The 20,000-nt window shown below is 49.4% G+C and overlaps 7 protein-coding genes across 7 annotated transcripts in view; 5 read left to right on the top strand and 2 right to left on the bottom strand.

Annotated features, from left to right (window-relative positions):
• Nucleotides 1-599: 599 nt before the first annotated feature.
• On the top strand, nt 600-2,830 carry CNBF4090 (hypothetical protein; the record flags this gene model as incomplete). Its single annotated transcript, XM_769637.1, has 5 exons — nt 600-732; nt 785-833; nt 1,326-2,374; nt 2,430-2,560; nt 2,633-2,830. The coding sequence occupies 5 exons, from the start codon at nt 600-602 to the stop codon at nt 2,828-2,830; spliced, it is 1,560 nt and encodes a 519-aa protein (XP_774730.1).
• Nucleotides 2,831-3,299: 469 nt separating this feature from the next.
• CNBF4080 (hypothetical protein) lies at nt 3,300-5,494 on the bottom strand (the record flags this gene model as incomplete). The annotated part of the gene is made up of 9 exons (XM_769636.1): nt 3,300-3,666; nt 3,736-3,855; nt 3,925-4,043; nt 4,098-4,213; nt 4,278-4,565; nt 4,620-4,813; nt 4,879-4,961; nt 5,026-5,242; nt 5,307-5,494. The coding sequence occupies 9 exons, from the start codon at nt 5,492-5,494 to the stop codon at nt 3,300-3,302; spliced, it is 1,692 nt and encodes a 563-aa protein (XP_774729.1).
• Nucleotides 5,495-6,656: 1,162 nt separating this feature from the next.
• On the top strand, nt 6,657-8,713 carry CNBF4070 (hypothetical protein; the record flags this gene model as incomplete). The annotated part of the gene is made up of 7 exons (XM_769635.1): nt 6,657-6,675; nt 6,741-6,923; nt 6,980-7,186; nt 7,246-7,651; nt 7,713-7,908; nt 7,979-8,172; nt 8,227-8,713. 7 exons carry the CDS (start codon nt 6,657-6,659, stop codon nt 8,711-8,713), a joined length of 1,692 nt encoding a protein of 563 aa, XP_774728.1.
• Nucleotides 8,714-9,454: 741 nt separating this feature from the next.
• Nucleotides 9,455-12,884, top strand: CNBF4060 (hypothetical protein; the record flags this gene model as incomplete). Its single annotated transcript, XM_769634.1, has 16 exons — nt 9,455-9,564; nt 9,641-9,777; nt 9,835-10,390; nt 10,471-10,533; nt 10,599-10,720; nt 10,789-10,842; nt 10,909-10,969; nt 11,037-11,186; nt 11,247-11,386; nt 11,450-11,560; nt 11,614-11,655; nt 11,716-11,740; nt 11,815-11,953; nt 12,037-12,190; nt 12,273-12,788; nt 12,859-12,884. 16 exons carry the CDS (start codon nt 9,455-9,457, stop codon nt 12,882-12,884), a joined length of 2,406 nt encoding a protein of 801 aa, XP_774727.1.
• Nucleotides 12,885-13,227: 343 nt separating this feature from the next.
• On the top strand, nt 13,228-14,486 carry CNBF4050 (hypothetical protein; the record flags this gene model as incomplete). Its single annotated transcript, XM_769633.1, has 5 exons — nt 13,228-13,293; nt 13,349-13,592; nt 13,721-13,877; nt 13,937-14,306; nt 14,361-14,486. The coding sequence occupies 5 exons, from the start codon at nt 13,228-13,230 to the stop codon at nt 14,484-14,486; spliced, it is 963 nt and encodes a 320-aa protein (XP_774726.1).
• Nucleotides 14,487-15,796: 1,310 nt separating this feature from the next.
• CNBF4040 (hypothetical protein) lies at nt 15,797-18,138 on the bottom strand (the record flags this gene model as incomplete). The annotated part of the gene is made up of 2 exons (XM_769632.1): nt 15,797-17,499; nt 17,616-18,138. The coding sequence occupies 2 exons, from the start codon at nt 18,136-18,138 to the stop codon at nt 15,797-15,799; spliced, it is 2,226 nt and encodes a 741-aa protein (XP_774725.1).
• A 1,101-nt stretch (nt 18,139-19,239) lies between these two features.
• CNBF4030 (hypothetical protein) overlaps nt 19,240-20,000 on the top strand; it is a gene marked incomplete at both ends in the record, with an annotated part of 4,299 nt that continues 3,538 nt past the window's right edge. The window contains 3 exons of the mRNA XM_769631.1: nt 19,240-19,269; nt 19,616-19,701; nt 19,767-20,000. The exon at nt 19,767-20,000 is cut by the window's right edge and continues 51 nt beyond it. Of these exons, the coding sequence (XP_774724.1) occupies nt 19,240-19,269; nt 19,616-19,701; nt 19,767-20,000 (350 nt within the window). The remainder of the gene's footprint in view (nt 19,270-19,615; nt 19,702-19,766) is intronic.

Genomic DNA, 20,000 nt, shown 5'->3' with positions numbered 1-20,000 from the left:
CGTCTGCCGCACGTACTACTTCGTTGCTGGAGAAATCGTCCGTGTCGGTCGTGAGTGATTTCAGTCGCGGGGAACCGAAAGGCCTGCCTCCGTGCCTCCCGAAAATATCCGATATGCCGATGAGATGAAGAATGGAAGCTGGCAAAAGTCAAAAGTCCCAGCTGTCTGGGTTCGATTCTCGACTACAATCACGTACTTGTGTAGATCTCATCCCTCTTTCGTCCTTCGTCTTCCATCCCCTTCTCTGCTTGTCGATCCCCATCATCATGCACCGCAATCACCAAATCCCTACTAATCTCCGCTTTACCGTAACCATAACCGCGTGGCCCATCGTGCCTCCGTCGGCCTACGTACCCAGCCTCCACTTTCACTTTCCTTGCTCTTCATCGCTTCTTATCGTGACATCATCGTCTTCCCCGTAGCTACCCATAGGGTACTAATTTATCTGACAAGTTCACAAGTAAAAACGTCTGTTCCATGAGGACTCTTTAAAAGTACCCTGACGAGTAATCTTCCTTCTCTCCTTGCCACTCCGTTAACCCCACTCACCGCTTCCGTCCTCCTTTCTCACAAAGTGACATGATCAGACCGAAAAGAATATGAAGCCCAGCGTAGCGTTTGTGATTCTCATGTGTCTCTGCGAGGCGGTCGCAGTACCTCGTGCTCTGAGCGGAAATGTGAAGGACGTATTTAGGCTGGAGAAGAGACAACAGGATACGGGAACATCTGATGGTGAGCTTCTCATGATCTTCTGGCAGATGCCGGCAGAACTGATAGATAACAGCGCCCAGTTCCCAGGCTGCATCCTCTGCGGCTGCACCTTCCGACACAGGGTAAGTTCACTTTTTTTACCAAGAGTCCTGAAGATGATCACCTCATCCGAATGGCAATTCTATCGTCAGACAGAGTATTGTATTGACAACGACACCTGTTGATTCATCGTCTATTGCCCTGGTTTCTTCTGCTACTATATCTTCTGTAACGACCTCGTGAGTAATTGCTGCGCATTATGGGAATTTGCGTTGATTGCGATCGGGGCATTGTAGTGATGTTGGATCTTTTACTGTATCATCAACGATTCAATCAACGTCTGCTACGTCTTCAACGGCTGCATCATCTGCTGGACCGTCATCGGTTTCGCCATCACCGTCATTGGTTTCGCCATCATCTAACGATCTATCTACGTCTTCTACGGTCGGTCCCACGTCTGCTGAACCAATTACGACATCATCACCTGAATCATCTGTTCAACCTTCCTCATCTTCCTCTCCCGTACCTTCACCATCTTCTTCTTCCGAATCTTCCACCACTGTCCCATCAAGTAGCTCAGTGCCCACTTCATCCGAAGCAACCTCTTCACCCGAGCAAAGCGTCGCTGCACCCAGCACAAGTACGGCTGAGAGCTCTGCTGTACAGAGTGTTCAGCCTTCTACATCGCCTTCAGCGACGCCCAGCGCCTCACAGTCTTCGGTATCTCCTTCCACGGCCCCTAGCTCCGCGGCTCCGGAGCCATCAAGCTCTCAGGCTGGTCCTACTTCGACCGAGCCCTCGAGCGCAGTTCCTGCCAGCTCGGATCCACCTGTCAGCTCTGCGGTGGCAAGCTCGTCGTCTGCAAGCCAAGCTCCTAGCTCTGCGGTGGCAAGCTCGTCGTCTGCGAGCGAAGCTCCTAGCTCTGCAACGGCAAGTTCTGCATCCGTTCCCAGTTCCTCAGTTGCTAGTTCAGAGCCCATCACATCAGAGCCCGCTAGTTCTCAACCTGCGGCGAGTTCGGAAGCACCTTCTTCTGCATCTTCTTCAACACCTTCTTCAAATCTCTCTCCTTCTCAATCACTTCCCCAAAGCTCGGGAAACCCCTCTGCCGTTAGCTCTGGGCCTACCTCGCAAGCTGCCAGTGTTTCGGCATCGGCATCACCGCAAGTATCGCCGTCGGTTACTACATCAGCGGGTGTAGTAATCACTCCTTCCGGATCAGGCTCACAAACTTCTGGAGAGGCACCAGCTACTTCCTCGTCTCCTGCACCATCATCAGTACCGGCTCAATCCTCAGCGTCCAACACACCATCCCAAGTAGGATCACAAACCATCTCGGGAGCTGCATCAGTTACATCTTCATCGCCGGCCGTCACGTCTGATACCCCTTCCACGACCCCAGCGGACACACCAATTACTGCAAGCTCAAGCCGTCCTTCCACGACTGCCGGCGGTCCTATCACGGTCACGGCGACCAACACCTACACTACACCCTTCACAACGACGAATGCAGCTGGATCGGTCTCAACAGGTAATGCAGTGAGGACTGTAACAGTGATCGTCACTGCCAACGATCCGAACCAGTCGACTCAACCTACTGAGACGGAATCGGAAGGTCCGGGTGGTGAGCTCCCCATATCTGACCATGACAGAGACAGAGACACTGACCATCAAGACAGTCGTAGTAGTGACCGTCACTGCGACAGATCCGGGGGCAACCACGGCAAGTGACGGAGGGGTAGTTGTCGTTTACGTTACCGAAACAGCATCTACCACTGATCAGTCAGGTCGTCCGACAAATGTTATCGAGGTACGTTTTCTTTCTTCCATGTGTTTCGGAAAAGTCCATTTTTGATCCGTACGGTACTAAATCAAAATGTAGACAATAACAGAGCACGTCCGCGTATCTATCGTGGCAGGCGTGACTTTAACGGCCTACTCCACGGCAGGTAATGGCGGGTCCCTTCAATCGATCGGTGCTGCTTCACCAATAAAAGATTATAATCATGGCATCTTCATTGCCTTTGGCATGGGAATCTTCTCAATGCTTGTCACGGCGTTACATTTGTTGTGGCAATGAACAATTAACATGCCGAGCTTGGTGGTCAAAAAAATTGGGCACTGGGAGTAGAAATGATCTTTAATGAGGTAATGGTTTCACGCAATCAAAAAAGGAACAGTTATAATTTGTATCTATCTTGTTGAATCATCTCATAGATGATTATCAGACTGTATCTCTGACTCTGCATCTTATAGTACATGCGTGCATCCGCATGATGAGCGTCCTTGCCTAACAAATCGTACCATCGATCTGATAGGAAATCAGGATTTTTATCTTGCAAAAATCAGGGCTAACACGCATGGACACGCGCTCAACATACATATATCTCAATTTACCCAGTACAACGTGTTCGATTGAGAAGACCTTTTGTTTTCAAAACTTCAAACCCCTAAATTCTTGACGCCAATCAGCACAGAAAATAATTCGTCCCATTCTCGCTTCCAATTCAGCCTGTTAAAAACTTGATGACCTCGCCCTGCTCTAGCTTCTACTTCTTTGAATCCGTTGGCATATACTCCACGTGGGTGACGGAAGGCTTGCCAGACAGTTTTTCGTCAAACGTTTCAACGGGAATAGTATCATCAAACTGGGCTTCGTGGCCAGCGAACTGATCAACGGTTGTCGAAGCGAATTTCCTGGCAGAGATTTTGTTCTCAAATAGGACGTCGAGTTCACCATATGTCCTGTCTTTGGCTTCGGGAAGCCTGAAATACGTCCAGATGAAACATAAGGACGCGAACCCGCCCCAGAAAAGGCCGGTCTTGGCACCCCAATTCAACTTGGCAGAGTTGAGGAAATAAGGCATGATAACAGCGTTGACGATACCGATGATATTGTATGCGATTCGAGCGATTCTATTGAATGTTGGTTAGCCATTGAATGAAAACTTAATAAACGATCAGTGATCATTAATCTTTACTCACACAACAGTCTTGGCCCTGAGTCGAGTTGACGAAATTTCGCCGACGATGGTGTAACAAACAGGACCAACAGTCCCATCATACAATGCAGTGTAGACGAGAAGCAGCGCCCCGATAGCCCACCTAGGAAGGAGCACCAATCAGCCTCTGATAGCCCAAGGACAAACTGAAAACAACAGAAGATCAACTCACTGAGCACCCGAATTTGAAACTGAAATGAAGCCTAGTCCTCCAATGACTACAAGAAAGACGACCATGCCGGCGAGACCGGCCAAATATAGTCTCCTCCGGCCGACACGTCCCATAAGGATCTGAGTAAAGGGGTATTTTAGCTCATTATCTATATCCAAAGAAATAATACCTACCCATGAAACAACAGTCCCGCAGATACCGAGAGCATACTGGGCAATGGACAGGTTAAAGGCCTGGGTGGTAGGGAGACCGGCTTGCTCCAGGAAGAAGGTAGAATAACTCATGAATGCTACTCAAGGATAAATACACATCAAGGGAGGGGCATTAAAGCCTATAAGGCAAAGAAGACTTACCAGCTCCACACAGATTCTGAATCATCCAAGCCGCAGCCGCAATCTCTGTCCTGCGAAGATCGACACCTCTGAAGCAATCCCAGTAGCTAGTACCTTCGGCCATGGTCTTTTCAATGGCGTTGGTGTGTTTCATGAGGGAGAGCGAGTTCTCAACCTCCTCATCAGAAGGGTTGCTAAAGAGCCGTCGAATTGTTCGTCGAGCATCATCGTGTCGGCCGTTTCGTACTTGCCACCAAGGTGATTCGGGGGCGAAAAGACAGCCAACTAAAATTGGAACGGGCCAAATCCCTGTGATTTAAGTTGTTGTTAGTGGCGGCCATTTTCTCTGGTCGGGGCACTCACACTGGAGAGCGAAGGGTAGCCTATAAGCCCATTGCGTTTCCATTGACAGAACGGATCGAAGGACTCCGGAAGCAATAATTTGACCTATTACCCAACAGAGGTTGACATATGCCGTCAGATACGGTCGGAGAGCTACTGGAGAGACCTCGGCGGCGTATGCGGTAGTTAGAGTCTGGAAGATACCCCAGGGGATCCTGAGAGCAAACAGGCGTCAGCTTCGAGAAAAAAAAAAAAACATCAAATGTTTCGCAAGATTTACCCTTGTAAGATCTCACCCGCCAGCAGCGTCTGAATATTTTGGGCGAAGAAGGGAATAAAGATAGCACAAATCATCATGATAAGCTGGAAGGGCGATTGAAGTATACATCAGCTTCACGTGGTTTGTAATACATGTGCAGCAACCTACGGCACCAATCATTGTCTTCTTGTAACCGAATCTCTCAGACGCCCAGCCATTTATGCAGAGACCGATGATTTCACCGACGTTGGCACCGTTGGTGAGACCTGCTTGCCAAGCGGCAGTAATAGACCAACCGCCTTCAAGCTCAACACCATATTTCTGGACAAATTGAGGAAGAGCATAAAAGTTATTGATGAGGATGACGTCAAAGCCCTCCATAACACTACAGGTGGAATCAGTCAATGATACATGCAGATAGAAGAGGTGTCGTCGAGATGGTCACTTACAGCGATGTGGATAGCAAGACGGACCAAGCTACCGCTCGTGGATAGCGTCTCAAACTTTCCCTGAGTGATAGGGCTTTCTCGCTTTCCATACCTTGTCGTGCTGACTGGACAACATCATCGTAGTCTTCGATATCACCCTTGACGTGGGCGAGTACCACCTGTTCGGTGGTAATTGGGCCGTTCGACATGGTGCGATGGTGTGAAACAGGTGTGGACTTAATGATTTGAAGGGTAACTAAAGGTCAGGCGAGAAGACTGCTTGAGATGACTGGAGAGATATTACCTTCGTAGTGCCATGTCCGCCTTTTATATGTCAAACATCGTTGTTCAACATCGTGATGTCTGACGACCTCCGGAAGATCCAGGAGAAGCTCACGGAAGATGTGCTATTGTGGGACCCCGTGGGCACCAGGCCCTGAGGAACTGAATGTAGCGCCCGGTAGGATAATACATCACCAATCGGCAGTGGTCAGGCCAGTCACCGGCGGAGAGTGGAAACAAGTTCGTCATTGTACCTGTTCGAAATGCGAAGACGATCAAAACAACGATAAATCAACAAAACTCAATCTACCGGTAGAGATGAATTAGGTTCCGGCTAAGCTTTTGTCCTTGATCCGGCGCATTCGCGGTCCACAGATTGGCAATTTTGAGCACTCAAATGCGGCATCCGTCTATTCTTTAGACTACGATTAACTACGATTACTGCGTTCGCCGTCGGCTGTATGTGTCATGCCAGGGATGGTGCCTGGCAGTACCTATTATGGTTCATGATATACTGCGGCAACCACTACAAGGAGTCACCTGACCTATTCCCAAGAAAGCTGGCCAGGCGCGTAGTTTCGTTTACAGCCTCATTTGTGGTCGAATTATTGGCAAAAGCATGGATGTCTTGTCGGGGCTCAGAATAGGCATCGATTTCTTCCACATGCACCGAAGCTTCACACGGTCCTTCCCACTTCTGTTGCAAATCTAGCCGTCTGCAAGCGTTGATATGCCCCTCTGTACACTGAAGCCGCACAAATACACCCAGAATCGCAAATACCTCAGGCTCGTCTTCTTTCTCCTATCGAGATTGGCAACAATCACTGTCCAGTGGGGCAAAATCTAACGCGAGGGGCAAGATGTGAAGACTGGATATGGGTCACTTGTTATCTGCGCCCCTGAAATGTTTGTTGTCGATATCCACATGTAAGGACTCGTAGACCGATAAGCCGGGTTTGGATCCAAGACTGCCGAGATGCTCATGAAGTATATATTGCTCTGGTTCGTTCGTGAAGTCGGAAGGTCTCATAGCAGCAAAACCCATCACTAATTCTCACATTCGCAACAGCTTTGAACAAATCATACATCATGGTCTGTGTTGTTTCCGGTAAGATGGACTTCTTTATTCCGTAAGAGCTCAGCCTTGAAGAGGAAGACTGACCAACTAAATAGACCCCGACTGGTGGCGCCAGGCCGTCGTCTATCAAATCTATCCCCGTTCCTTCGCCGACGCAAACGGTGATGGGATTGGAGACTTAAAAGGTATAACTGCTCGTGTGCCGTATTTGAAAGCATTAGGAGTGGATGCCATCTGGCTCAGCCCTTTCTATCCTTCCGCTTTGCGGGATGGCGGTTGTAAGTTTAGCGCTCATTTTTGATCACTTGACGGTTCTGATAACCTTTCGATGTAGATGATGTGGCCGACTACAGGGATGTCGACCCGAAGATCGGGACATTGGAAGAGTTTGACGAAATGACCGCTGCTTTCCAAAAAGTCGGAATCCGAGTCATAGTCGATATCGTCCCCAACCATTCAAGCGATGACCATGAATGGTTCCAAGCTGCTTTGAAAGCGGGTAAGGGGTCCCCAGAGAGGGAAAGGTACATTTTTAGAGATGGTAAGTTCCCGAAGGACGATGCACCTTTTGCCGGATTGAGCTGATCTCACATAACTTAGGTCTCGGACCCAACAAAGATCAGCCTCCTACCGACTGGATCTGTTCTTTCGGTGGATCTGCTTGGTCGCCTTCTGGAATGAACGACGGTCAATGGTATTTCCACTGGTTTGACTCCTCTCAACCGGACTGGAATTGGGAGAACCCAGATGTCAAAGCAGATTTCCTGAAGACCTTGAAGTTTTGGGGTGATCGGGGAGTCTCAGGTTTCCGGATTGACGTCGCCCACGGCCTTGCTAAAGACATGAGCGAGCCCTTGCCTAACTGGGAGCAGTTGACTAAATTGACTCATCAAAAGCTCACTAACGGTAACTCCGAGTTGGATCATCCCCTTCTCGACAGGAAGGAGGTACACGATATCTACAGATCTTGGAGGGAAGTCTTCAACCAGTTTAATCCCCCACTCATGTGAGTCTAAAATTGTGTTTTCTTTCTGGGCCGGTGAACCATGGTTGACAGTGATCTCTAGGGCTGTTGCTGAAGCCTGGGTTGCTCCAGACCAAAAACCCCTCTACGCTTCTTCTGAGGGTCTCGGCCAGACCTTCTCTTTCGATATTCTTTTGTGCAACTTTGATGCTGAGGAGTACCGTCAATGCATTAAGAGTTCATTGGCAGGAAGCAAAAAGTCCGACTCAACTACTACCTGGGTACTGTCCAATCATGATGTGAGTCCTGCCGGCTCATCATTGTGCCAATCAGACCTTAGCTGATCGATATACCATTCATGGCTCGTAGGTAATGCGACATCCCACCCGATTCGGTCTCCCCAACGTCCCGAATGCGAACCATGCAATGACTACGGACACCTATAACAAGTTCCTTAAAACCAAGTTGACGGATCCCAAGGTTGATATTGAGCAAGGGTTGAGGAGAGCCAAAGCGGCTACTCTTATGATTCTTGCCTTGCCGGGATCTACATACCTATATCAGTGAGTCATTTTCAGCCTTGAGGTTACATTGCAAAGGCTCATCTCAGGTTACAGGGGCGAAGAACTTGGCTTGCAAGAAGTCGTCGAAATTCCAGACGAGGAACGACAAGACCCTATATTCATCCGAACAAAGGGAGAAGAAGTCGGCCGTGATGGCTGTCGAGTTCCTATTCCTTGGGTTGCCGACGAAAAGAACTTTGGTTACGGTCCTGGAAAACGTGCGCATCTCCCTCAGCCTGCGTGGTTCAAAGACTATGCGGTCGATGTAGAGGAAAAGGATGCCAACAGCGTATTAAGCCTTTACCGACGGGCTTTAGGATTGAGAAAAGAGCTGCAATCTGCAGAGGAGCTTGAATGGGTGGAGAATCCTAACAAAGAAGTCCTGCATTTCCGAAGGCCCGGTGGATGGGAGGTAGTTGTCAACATCGGCAAAGATTCTGTTGATCTGCCCAAGGGTTCCGTTCTTATTAGTTCATCTAATAACGCGCTCAAGGGTGGAAGCATTCCTGGGGAGACGACTGTTTGGCTCAAGTCTGCGTAAAATCTCGTATAACTTACTAGGCCGTTGTAATAGAATTGAATTGTAAATGCAGCCAATGTCATGCAAAGTCTGAAAGGCATCGATGAATAATTGATGGCTGGCGAGGTGAATAAGTCAGAATGAACTCCGGAGAAACCGTAGAGTCAGAATGAACTCCGGGAAACCGGCATCTCTTTTTTGGCACCGCGACCGTAGTCCATACAACAGTATCAACATCGCGGGAAGGTTTTATCATATCAGGAGAAAGGCCAAAATCTTCAAGAAGAATCAAACCTACAGTCCATGTCAAAAGAAGAAACTTTTGAGTTCCAAATCAAGCAGTTGCCCACACACCTACTTTCTCGCCCCCCTAAAAATGTCATTTTCTTTCTTACTACGCTCCGTAACATTCATTCCAAGATTCGTCGTGTGCCTTCAGAGCTGCCAGCCACGTCGGGTTCCTGCAATCGTGCGTGAAGTAGCATGCTGTTCTCTGTGCTTTGATCACGAGCCCCTAATAGCAATTCTAAATACCATAACCGTTGAAGCGCAGTGAATGGACGTCGTCGCCGAATTTGGACCCTGAAAAATGGGCACATCTCTCTACGCGTACAGGTGAATGTGGGTAAGCTCACCGCTCGTCGCTTGCTGTTTCATCGATATTATTATTTAGACGCCATTTGGTCTTTCCGACTTCAACAAAGCATTTTCCCACGCTGAGCGAGTCTAGCATTCGCCTTTGGCAGGCAGAATACGCACAGGATGTCACATCCAGAGAATAATGGAGTTGGAAGTTCCGGCCTTCCCAATGGGGCAGACCCGTCTCGTCCAGCTCCGAAACGCAAGTCCAGGTCAACCAGAGGCCTACTCAAGTAGGTTTATGGAAATAAGAAGATTTCCATCTATCATTTAACAAATAGGCGGCTTACGGTTTCTGGGCCGACTCAGCAAAGTTGTCGCACTTGAAGATCAGATGCAGCACGTCCAATCCAACCTTGAGAATGTTGTATCTCTGCTGTTACGTCTGGCTCCGACGGCTCTACCTGCCGGCTCTCAGCCATCGACCAATCCGATTAGGCATGACAGTATGTCTCATTAAGTGCTAAGCGTGGTCCCACTTGGTGACTGATCCTGATTTATAGTCGCGCAACCGGGTTCTACTGGCTCTCATAACCGTGTCCAGACACCTTTATCCGGGTTCGGCGAAAAATCTGAGCAGAGACCTGTATCGTCCCTTGAACAATGGGTACAGCAAATAGCTGGAGATGTTGCATCAACTACAGCCGATCTTCAACAGCAATCTGTTCCTCGAGACCGAACAGCTGGTGGGAGCGTTGCAGAAGGATCGGAAATGTCCTCAGAAGACGAGAGAGACCACACAGTGGAGGAAGAAACGAAAGAGGGGCTCTCTTTTATGCGGGATATGTTACGAAGCGAGGAAAAGAAGAGGCTACATGCGGATGGTCACTGGGACTCACCGGGGGAACCAGGTTTATCGAGCCATCGAGATCAAGAGCACATAGCAGCCGATGACAGAGGGCACAGGGCTGAACCAGACGGTCGCTTGAGAAATGCACGCCTCAAACGGAAGCGAGGCGCAAATGATTGGGAACCTCCCGAATGGTTACCGGCCGGAATGCGTGATCCGATCGATCTTGGCTTCTGCAGCGAAGCACAAGGGAGAAATCTTTTTGATATGTGAGCTTGGTCTTCTTTTCGCAACCTATTGTCGTCTTGGTCCTTTAGAAGTATAGCAGCATGCTTACATGCCAGTACAGGTTCTTCCAAGGGGCACATTCCTTCATGCCTGTCTTTGATCCCTCTAGAGACTCTTGGGAAAGGTATGCACCGATGACACTTTTCGTCTGAGCAGTGACGCTGAAGCAAAATTGTATGATCCTTTCAGTCTGCGCCATCGGTCGCCATTCTGTATATCCGCGATTCTTTTCGTGGGACAGAAAATCAAAGATGCTGGTCATGAGCCTAGCAACTTGCAACGGTTACTGAGGGAGCATGCGGAGAGTATAGGTAAATCACGATTTCATCAACGCGTCGTATAGAAGATGGGCCCTCTTTTATCTGACGCGTCTTTGCAGGAAAGACCACATTGTTCTGCCCCATAGCTGATACGGAAGCTCTCCAAGCCATGAGTGAGTCGCATGGCATATTCAAAACGTTGATCAACCATGACTGATACTGACCCGGTTTGTCAAAAGTCATTTTGGCCTCGTGGGGAGATACTGGCTGGCGTCCTGGTAGTCATGCAGTTAGTATGGCGTGAGTGACATTCATTTCCTTATACATCTCTTCCAGCATCTCACTTGGTTTGGGGGTGTTTTAACAGAATTGATATGGAGCTTTATAAATGTCTGCCAAGACTTGCTGAGAGATTGCGTACCCCTTCCGCGTTCACGAGCGATCGAGATGAAGATATTGAACGGCGGCTGGTGATAGGATCGAGGCTATGGCTCTTGGTTTGTAAAATGGCCATCGAGTGAGTTTTGACACGTTCCAGAAGTAGACTTATGAGGAACTCATGTCTGCCAACTTTTAGGATGGCGTATAATTATGGTCGTCCAATGCTCATCGACGAGACTTTGATGATTCCTCATTTGCACGCGCTGTTGAAGCATCCTGCGCATTTGCCTACCGATGGTCGAATTGTTGCTTTTTGCGAATTACTTTATTTGAGGTGTGAGTCTCCATCTCCGACGATGCTAGATAAAGATCATGATTAACCATTTTATGGATGACCAGTAACATTGCACAGAAATGCCATAAGTGGTAATCACCAAGAATTGGATCAACTTTTGCAAGTCTACAATGACGAAGCGCTTGGCTGGGAAGAGAGATGGAGAAATTACTATAGTTGGTAAAATCCGATGTTGGAAGTCGATTGTACTGATGGCAATGCGCACAAGTCCAACAAGGAGTTTCCTTGGATAATATTTTGGTAACGGATCGTAAGTACTTTGATATCTCTGAGCTTTGATTGACGTTCTGAACGATGTATATCCCTCTAGTGACAACGCAGAGGTGTTTCGGCTCGTGAGTCGTTTTTCTCAGCGAGTTTACACCAACAGAGTTGGGATTGATCGCAGAAACTTGGCCTTGTCTTATAGTGTTCTGGCAAACTCGTGTCTGTTGCGAGATATTCGAAGTCCACATGACATCGAAAGACTCTCCCCTCATCGGAGACGTTTGCTTTTAGCAAGTCTTGACGATGCACGATTGATAGCCAGCAGGATCATTACGACAGAAGTGAGTAGTCTTAGCCGTTGTATCCCATTGGGGCTGTAGCCCAATCACAGTTGATTATTCGCTGACTTGCGAGATTTAATCAGAAAGACAAACTTTTGCACGCTAATCATTATTCACATGTTGCCCTGGCTAGCGTAACGAGGATCTATATACGTCTAGCTACCCTTTTCCCAGGATCAGTCGATCTAAGGAAAGTAGCAAAAGACCTGTCTCAATTGACCGAGGTACTGGCACGATGTAAGCTTTTTGATTACTCTTCCAGTCGTCATGATTGGAAAGCTTTGGTCTGGCGCTGCGCCGTTTGCTGAATTTTTTTTAGTCCCGGGTTTCCACTTTGCTCAACAACTGCGCTATGCCATCAGCAAAGCGAGGCAAAAGAAGATCTTACCTCCGGAAACGAGACCGACTTCACCAAGGTCATTTTTCAACCAAAGTGTCGAGTGTACACGTCAAAACCAGCCGAAACCTAGATCAAGCTCTGTGCCTTCAATGTCGTGGTTCAATCATTTTCCGCCTTCAGAACTCCCACCACAACAGCACCACGGCGAGAGCGCGCCCGAGCGACCAGGTAGCACCGGTAATACGATGACCAGTGGCAGTCCGGTGGAATTCGATCCATTCCTAGCTGAACATGTGTTGAACGAAACTTTCAATCAAGTTCGGCCTCTTGATGGTATTTCGGAGTGGAATCCTCAACCTGGTGAAACAGGGAATTGGAATCAATCCTCGCAGGGAGGAAACCAGGCTGAATGGTTACCGAGTCAACCTTCCATTGGGACTGCCATACCAGATGCCCACAATAGTTTCTTGTCATGGCTGGAATTCCCTGTTCTTGGTAAGTAGCGTCTTGCGTCCACAAGGGTTATTTAAATCACGATGAAGCTGACACGAGAACCATACCTTAGATTTCAGTGATTTTGGTACCCAGTAAATATATCATGTTATATTTTATGTATGATTATTTTCTTTTTGAATTGATCAGCGAGTGTTATCTTGCACAAGAATTAGAGAACGCGTAGGAAGAGAGACCGGCTGTGCATGCATGTCCACAGCCGCGCGGTCATGTTTGCGGGAACCAACGAGAAGCCGGGGATGAAAAAGCAGACGCGGGTGTTGGCGCAAAGTGCCACACGCTGTTTCTCCGGGGCCAGAAACGCCGAGTTGCTCCGAGGCTCTTTATTCGGGGCACTGTCATTGGGCCTCGGCTGAGGCCCGCTCCCTCAGCCACGCTCATCTCCTTTCCGCTTCTTCCTGCTTCTTCCCCAAACACCACCATGCTCCACCAAGCACTCCCAAGGCTGTCAAAGGCCGCACGGGCCCCCCTCCAAAACATGGCCAAGGTCAGTCCGTCGCGGCTCGCCCCGCCGCTGCCCGCCAGCGCTAAACACATCGTAGGCCCGATTCTCCTCCTCCGCGACCTCCCAACCCGTCCTGGCCTCCCGGACAGCCGTCTTCGCCTCCACCCTTGCAGCCGCCGGTTCTGTCGCTTGGTACGGCCATCTCTACGGTCTCCCCTTCTTGCCCGAGGCGTCTGCCAACAGCGCCGCCGAGAACGGCTTGCACCCTGCCGTGTGGCCGTTTGAGCACTATGGACCTTTGGAGACCTTCAACCACTCCGCGATCAGGCGTGGTTACCAGGGTGCGTCAGATGCGAGGATGTGTGGGTTGTGCTGACTGGTTTCCCCTTTTTCCCTGCCTTGCGCGTTTGAATTCGACTATCGGAAAATATCAACACCATTGGTGAATTCTCGAACTCGACAAAAACAGTCTACCGAGAAGTCTGTGCCGCCTGTCACTCTCTCGACCGAATCGCATGGCGTAATCTTGTCGGCGTTTCACACACTGTAGATGAAGTCAAGGCTATGGCTGAGGAGGTTGAGTACGAGGATGGACCCAACGACGAGGGTGAAATGTTCCAGAGACCGTGAGTGGAGATTTGGTCAAAAATGGGAGAAAAGTAAATGGAGGCTGATTGGGTCCTAGGGGTAAGCTCGCCGACTACATGCCCGCTCCCTACCCCAACGAGGAGGCTGCTCGTGCCGGTAACGCCGGTGCCCTTCCTCCTGATCTTTCTTTGATCATCAAGGCCCGACACGGCGGTGCCGACTACGTCTACTCTTTGCTTACCGGTTACTGCGACCCTCCCGCTGGTGTCAAGGTTGCTGAGGGCATGAACTACAACCCCTACTTCCCCGGTGGTGGTATCGCCATGGCCCGAGTCTTGTTCGACGGTCTCGTCGAGTACGATGACGGCACTCCCGCTACCACTTCTCAAATGGCTAAGGATGTCGTCACTTTCTTGTCTTGGGCTGCCGAGCCTGAACATGACCAGAGGAAGAAGATGGGCATGCAGGTGCGTCTCGATGCCTTTTCATATGTACTTGGCATTGGCTAATGCTAGCGACAGGCTCTCATCATCCTCTCATCCATGTTTGCCATCTCCGTCTATCTTAAGCGATTCAAATGGGCCTACCTCAAGAACCGAAAGATTGTCTACGAACCTCCCAAGCCTTCCAGGCACCACGCTCTTTAAGTGTGAGGTTTGGAAAGCGCGAGTATTAGAGTGTGGGACGCTGGTGCAGGACACAAAAAAAGACGCGCAATCTGTCGACTGGGAGACGGTTGCGTTTTTCTTCTTTTTGCGAGTGGATGGGAATTTGCATCTGGGAGTGAGAGCGGATGTCATAGTTTGGGCATGCAAAAACATCATCTTTGGATTTTTTTTCTTCGCTCCTTTTTGTGCTGATTGTGTGATCAGAAATCGCAACTTGAGATGTTTTATGCAAGGTACGTTTGTGTGTCATATTTGCTAACCGTTTGACCAAGCAGTCCTTTAGCGTGCATGAGACTGGTGGATGGAAAATTGACTACAGTGCTATCGTACATATGATCTCAACTCTTCAGCGGACTACTTTTCCTCTTCAAGATCGATAGGCATCAATGGTGAAAGCTTTCATCGAAAAGCAAAAGTCACAACGAGCGACAAGACAACATCATCAACATCACTCACGCTGCATCGCAGTACTGGAGCACAAGACGATCAATAGCTTCCGTCTTTTCATCGCATATCATTCTGGTTCAGATCTGTCAAGAACAACAATTGGAACTGAAAGCAGTCAATCCTCATCGCCTAGATCCCCCCAATCAAATGTCCGTACCCTTCAAATGGTCCGGATATGATTCATGAACCGCGATCTACGCACAACTAGCCAACGCCCGACATTCGACATTTTGAAATCGCAACACTGTAATCGCTGAACACAGTGGGTTACAGATCATCTCAAAGGGCCCTTCCTTTGGTATGTTCCTGACCCCTGAGCTACCATCCTCAACCCGGGTCCCTAAACTCCAACATCAAGGTATCGGTCATTCGCCCATCAGGAACCGTTTCGCTTAACACACTCCTTCCTTCTTTTCCTTCCTGTCGGGCTCTTGAGGTAAAGGCTGAAAAATGAATACACGGGAAATTGGTGGTGGGCGATAGACAGCATGTAGAATGATGACAACAGCACCGATCTCATTGGATCCTTTTATGGGTGATAGATAACCTCGACAGATCGACAAATCGACGGACGGCAATCAATTTCGATTGACGCAAGGTCCGATCCCGAAATTATAAAGTTGTCCCTTTGTGCCTACGGCCAGCCGTCATCCATTAACCATGCGGCATGACATGATTAAAATATGGCATAGCAGCCATCAAACGTTCCATTTTCTTCAAGTTCAGAATACCCCTGGAATTTCTGATATCCTCCAAACTCCGACCCGTTCTCAGTGACCATATCCAACATATTGCCAGTCATGTCTTCTCTCCCGACTGCTCCATCACCTTCTGCACCGTTTTTACGCCTCTCTCGCACTCTTCAACACCACCCCGTTCACTTTCCCAGAAAACATCTTCATTCCTCTTCTCTTCCCTTCCCCTCCTGGTGCACCTCCAAACGCCCTCTTCTTCGCTGATGCACCAGTGCTAAACCCAAAATCGAGACTATCATCCTCCTGCGCGGAAGAGACAGGAGACGATGACCGGTGGATAGAGGATGGCTTGGGCGCGAAAGGATTGGAACGCGTACTAGGTCTTTGTACCGAGGTAGCGGCAACAGGGGAGGACATTGGCGGGGATGAAGATGGTTGCAAAGGTTGGGAGGGGGAATGTCCAGTGAGTGGGGATGGTTTTCCAGGTGTTGATATGGAAGACGACGTATTTGTACCGCCCCGATTAGGGGCCTTGCCTACCAGCCGAGAATGTGGTGCAAAGGGAGAAGGTTTCTTCGTTGGAGGAGGCGAGCGACTCGCAGAGCCAGTGTATTTGCGGGGATAGTACTTGGTGGCGAAGGGTTTCGAAGTGTATGGCTTTTTAAATGGATTTTGAGAACCGTCTGATACTTGGGAAATACTTGGCGACGGTCCTGTGGATGGGACAGTGGCGGTAATGCCTGAAGGGTCAACGATTTGACGTTCCATCCGACGCCGGAGAATCTCTTCGCTTCTCATGCTCGTCTGCGTTGGAAGAACACTACCGTCCATCGGTCCAGATGTCCTGACCCGATCTGCCGCTTGCCCATTGGCAGTCGCTTTGTTCGCTTCTACCGCCCTCCTCGACGCCTCTCTCACACTTTCCGTCGCCTGCATAATATCACCCACCATCTTCCCCCTCTTCTCCGCCATCTGCCCTTCTCTCGCCCAATTCACCTCTTTCGTCTGTGCCTGAGCAAGCGCATTGGCTGTGGTGTAAGTGAGCCGGAACCATTCGTCATGGACCACGCGCACAAGCATGAGTCGCCGATCTCCTTCACCTTGACCCCGCGCATTTGCTTGGGTTGCCTCGACGCTTAACATGGGGTAGGCGTTTGAATATGTAGAGGTAGAAGCAGAGGCGGCCGAATAAAAGTTCTTTGCCTGACCATCGGCATCGTCCCACCATTCTCCTGCTTGAGCTGCTGCTGCAACGCCAGCAGCCTTTGCTTTCGGAGTCTTGGTAGGTTTTTTCTCCTTCTGCGCTTTACCAACCAAATGCGCTTGCCCATTCCTCTCTAGTTTTTTGGCGATTGTACGTTTCCGCTTTTCCGCCGGGGTCGGGTTCTCCTCTTCCACTTGAGAGAAGGCATCCTTATGAGGCGAAGATGAAGGATTGAAAAGAGAAATGGATGTACCGAATGGTTGAGGATCACGATCTTCTTCTTCGATGCAACTTGAAAGATTGGAACCATAGATGAAACCGATACCTGGAACGTAGGACTTGCCGCTCGCCGATACTGAGCTGGATGATGGGATAGCTCGCGATGAAGGTGGAAGGAATTTATCGGGTATGGGTCTTGAAGTTGAAGTGACATTCAATGACACGAGGTCAGACTTTTCTTTGGGGAGTTTGATAAGGGTTAAGCATAGGCTTGAGACGATATCGGCCGGCGGGAGATTTGAAGCAAAGAGTGGGACGAGGCCGTCGGTACAAGCTTGGAATTTCGGGTTCTGTCCGGAGAAAAGGGCCTGCAATGTGCGGTTGATGACAGCGAAAGAAGCCTCAGTACAGGATGTATCTCTCAAATCTGTGTAAATGAGTGTCAATAATGAATAATAGAAAAGGGAAGATATGACTCGCCCAAGGCTACTAGTCCCGGCCACCTAGCGAAGACTTTTGCACTTCTATCGCTGACACCCTTACACCCGCCCAGAAACCACGCGCGTAACCTCCAGAGACCTCTTCCCTCCTTGAGATCCTTTTGTCCAGGTAATTCAAGGGCACTCCCAAGTAATCTAATGCCATTATCCGTAATCCGGCATCCCTTCATCCACAGAACATCCAAATGGGTGCAGTACCGCAGTGCCTGGACGTTCTGATCGTTCACCGCACGGTCCATACCGTCCAACGTGAGGGACGTCAAAAGTGAAGTGGTGGGGTTGAGAAGTGATGATGCAAATAGCGACGGGAGATAGTTGAGCGGATGCTGAACGTTGGGTGTGCGAGGGTTCGGTGGGAGATGAGCTAGAGTAGGAATGGCCGGTAGAGCCAATGTGAATGATCCCGCATCAGCGCCTTCTAATAAAGCATCATACGCCCAAATTGTAGCCTCGTCAGGATTAGACGAAATTTGTTCACTTTCCTGTATTTCTTCGTACCCTCTGTCCGCACGGATACGGCTAAAGATACGTCGAACAAGCACAGGGTGCACGCCGGTGAAAGACATTGGTTCGACAACGTGGAAATTACGAGAAATGGTAGCGAGGCAAAAGGAGTGGAGCGTAGGGACATGGCGGCCTCGTGGGTATTGAGGACGGACCGCAGATGGATTGATTTGTGAGAGGGGGAGAGGAATGAGATGCCAGACCGGCTTGTTTTGGCCCGAGCTGCAAGGGATTAGTGCACTTATGGAGGGGCTTTATAGAGGCTTACTCTAATACTTGATCCATCATCCCGTTGTCCGTATCTCAATTGGTGCTCATCTTGGTCAACAAACAAGCAGGAGCTGGAGTACTTTACGCGACTTTTGGCCCGATGTCTTGATCTCATGTAAACGTGTATCCGGAGATTCACGCGTTTCCGTTAATTTACGCGTCTTTTACGTAACTATAGTATCCGCTCGCATCTGAAGAAGGGGCGGGACGCCGGCCCGAGAAAGACTTCCGCCGCTTCACGGTCCAAACAATTCTCGACTAATTGAAACCCCCTTTAACAGTCGTATCTCTACGCATAGCCGCTCGTGGCTTTTCTTTGCAGTCGACTACTTTTATGGCCTTCAATATGGTCAGCAAGGTATGCGGACCGTTGTATGCCGCCCAGGGATGTCAATAGGGATGTGCGGCGATGTAAATGTCGGTTTTGTCGGTTTTGTGGTGTTTTCACGGTGAATATGAGAGCGAATTGCTGTCAGGGGGTTAATTAATTGGCAATTGCTGTGATTGGACGGCGTGTTGGACAGTAATTACGGGGCACCGATTACCGAATAAGCATTAGATTCCGCCCGCAGCCTGCCAGATACTCACCTCGACTCGTCCACGGAGCCTCCGTCCAGTACTCAGTCGTAGGTGACCAAATATTATATCCACTCCAAATTCCGTTTTTTCTTCTCCAATCTCTCGGCCAATCTTCTCTCCGCAACAACCGTCTTTAAATAGTCAGTATTTCGACTCCAACGCATCCAAAGAATACTTGCTGACACTTACTCCAACCTTCTGCTGACCTCCCATCGCACTGCCTTGGCATTTTTCACTCACTCTTTACGGCTCTACGGTCTATATATACTCCCCACGTGTCCGTTTTTCTTCCATCTATCAACGCAGCAGACAATATGACCGCCGTGGGTGAGCTTCAGACACCTGTAAGTCCGGCTTCTCTTCTATCTCTATAATACCGAGCTGCGATCAGGTCGACCGCGTTTTGGGGTGGGACTGTTATCTGGAGCAAACAACATCACCCCTTTGCCTTTTGCTTCGTTCGAGGCTGAGTCCTCAAAAGATGATCAACCAGACGATATGTAAAGCAGCGCTAATGATTGGCTTTATCTCCTTTTCCTAAAATCGTAATTCCCATCATTCGATCTGGCTTCGACTTTTTTGATTTGTTTCCCATAAAATTATTCCGTCACCATGGCAATCGACGTTTTGCCCGAAACCGATGTGGACCATGAATCTCACCATCATTATGCACCTCCGATCCACCAACAGATCGAAGCCTGGGTTTCCCACCTCGGCATCGATACCTCTCGACCTGGTACTCCCAATGCACCGGGTACACCCGCTATTCCCCACACGTAAGTTTCCACCAACATCAATTCGGTAATCTACTTAGTCGCTAACCACCATCCTTTTGCTACAGCATCACTGGCCTCCGAAAGAGACAAGCCGGCCACTCTGGCCCTCTCAAAAAGCTCCTTGTGGCTAACCGAGGAGAGATTGCCATCCGTGTCTTCCGTACTGCCCACGAGCTTGCCATGTCTACCGTGGCCATCTACTCTCATGAAGACCGAATGGGCGCTCACCGATACAAATCCGACGAGTCTTACCTTGTTGGCAAGGGTATGTCCCCTGTTGCTGCCTATTTGGCCCAGGA

This window comes from Cryptococcus neoformans, chromosome 6, assembly GCF_000149385.1.
Source record: "Cryptococcus neoformans var. neoformans B-3501A chromosome 6, whole genome shotgun sequence".
NCBI classification, from domain to species: domain Eukaryota; kingdom Fungi; phylum Basidiomycota; class Tremellomycetes; order Tremellales; family Cryptococcaceae; genus Cryptococcus; species Cryptococcus deneoformans.
This window is presented reverse-complemented; position numbering and strand designations above follow the sequence as displayed.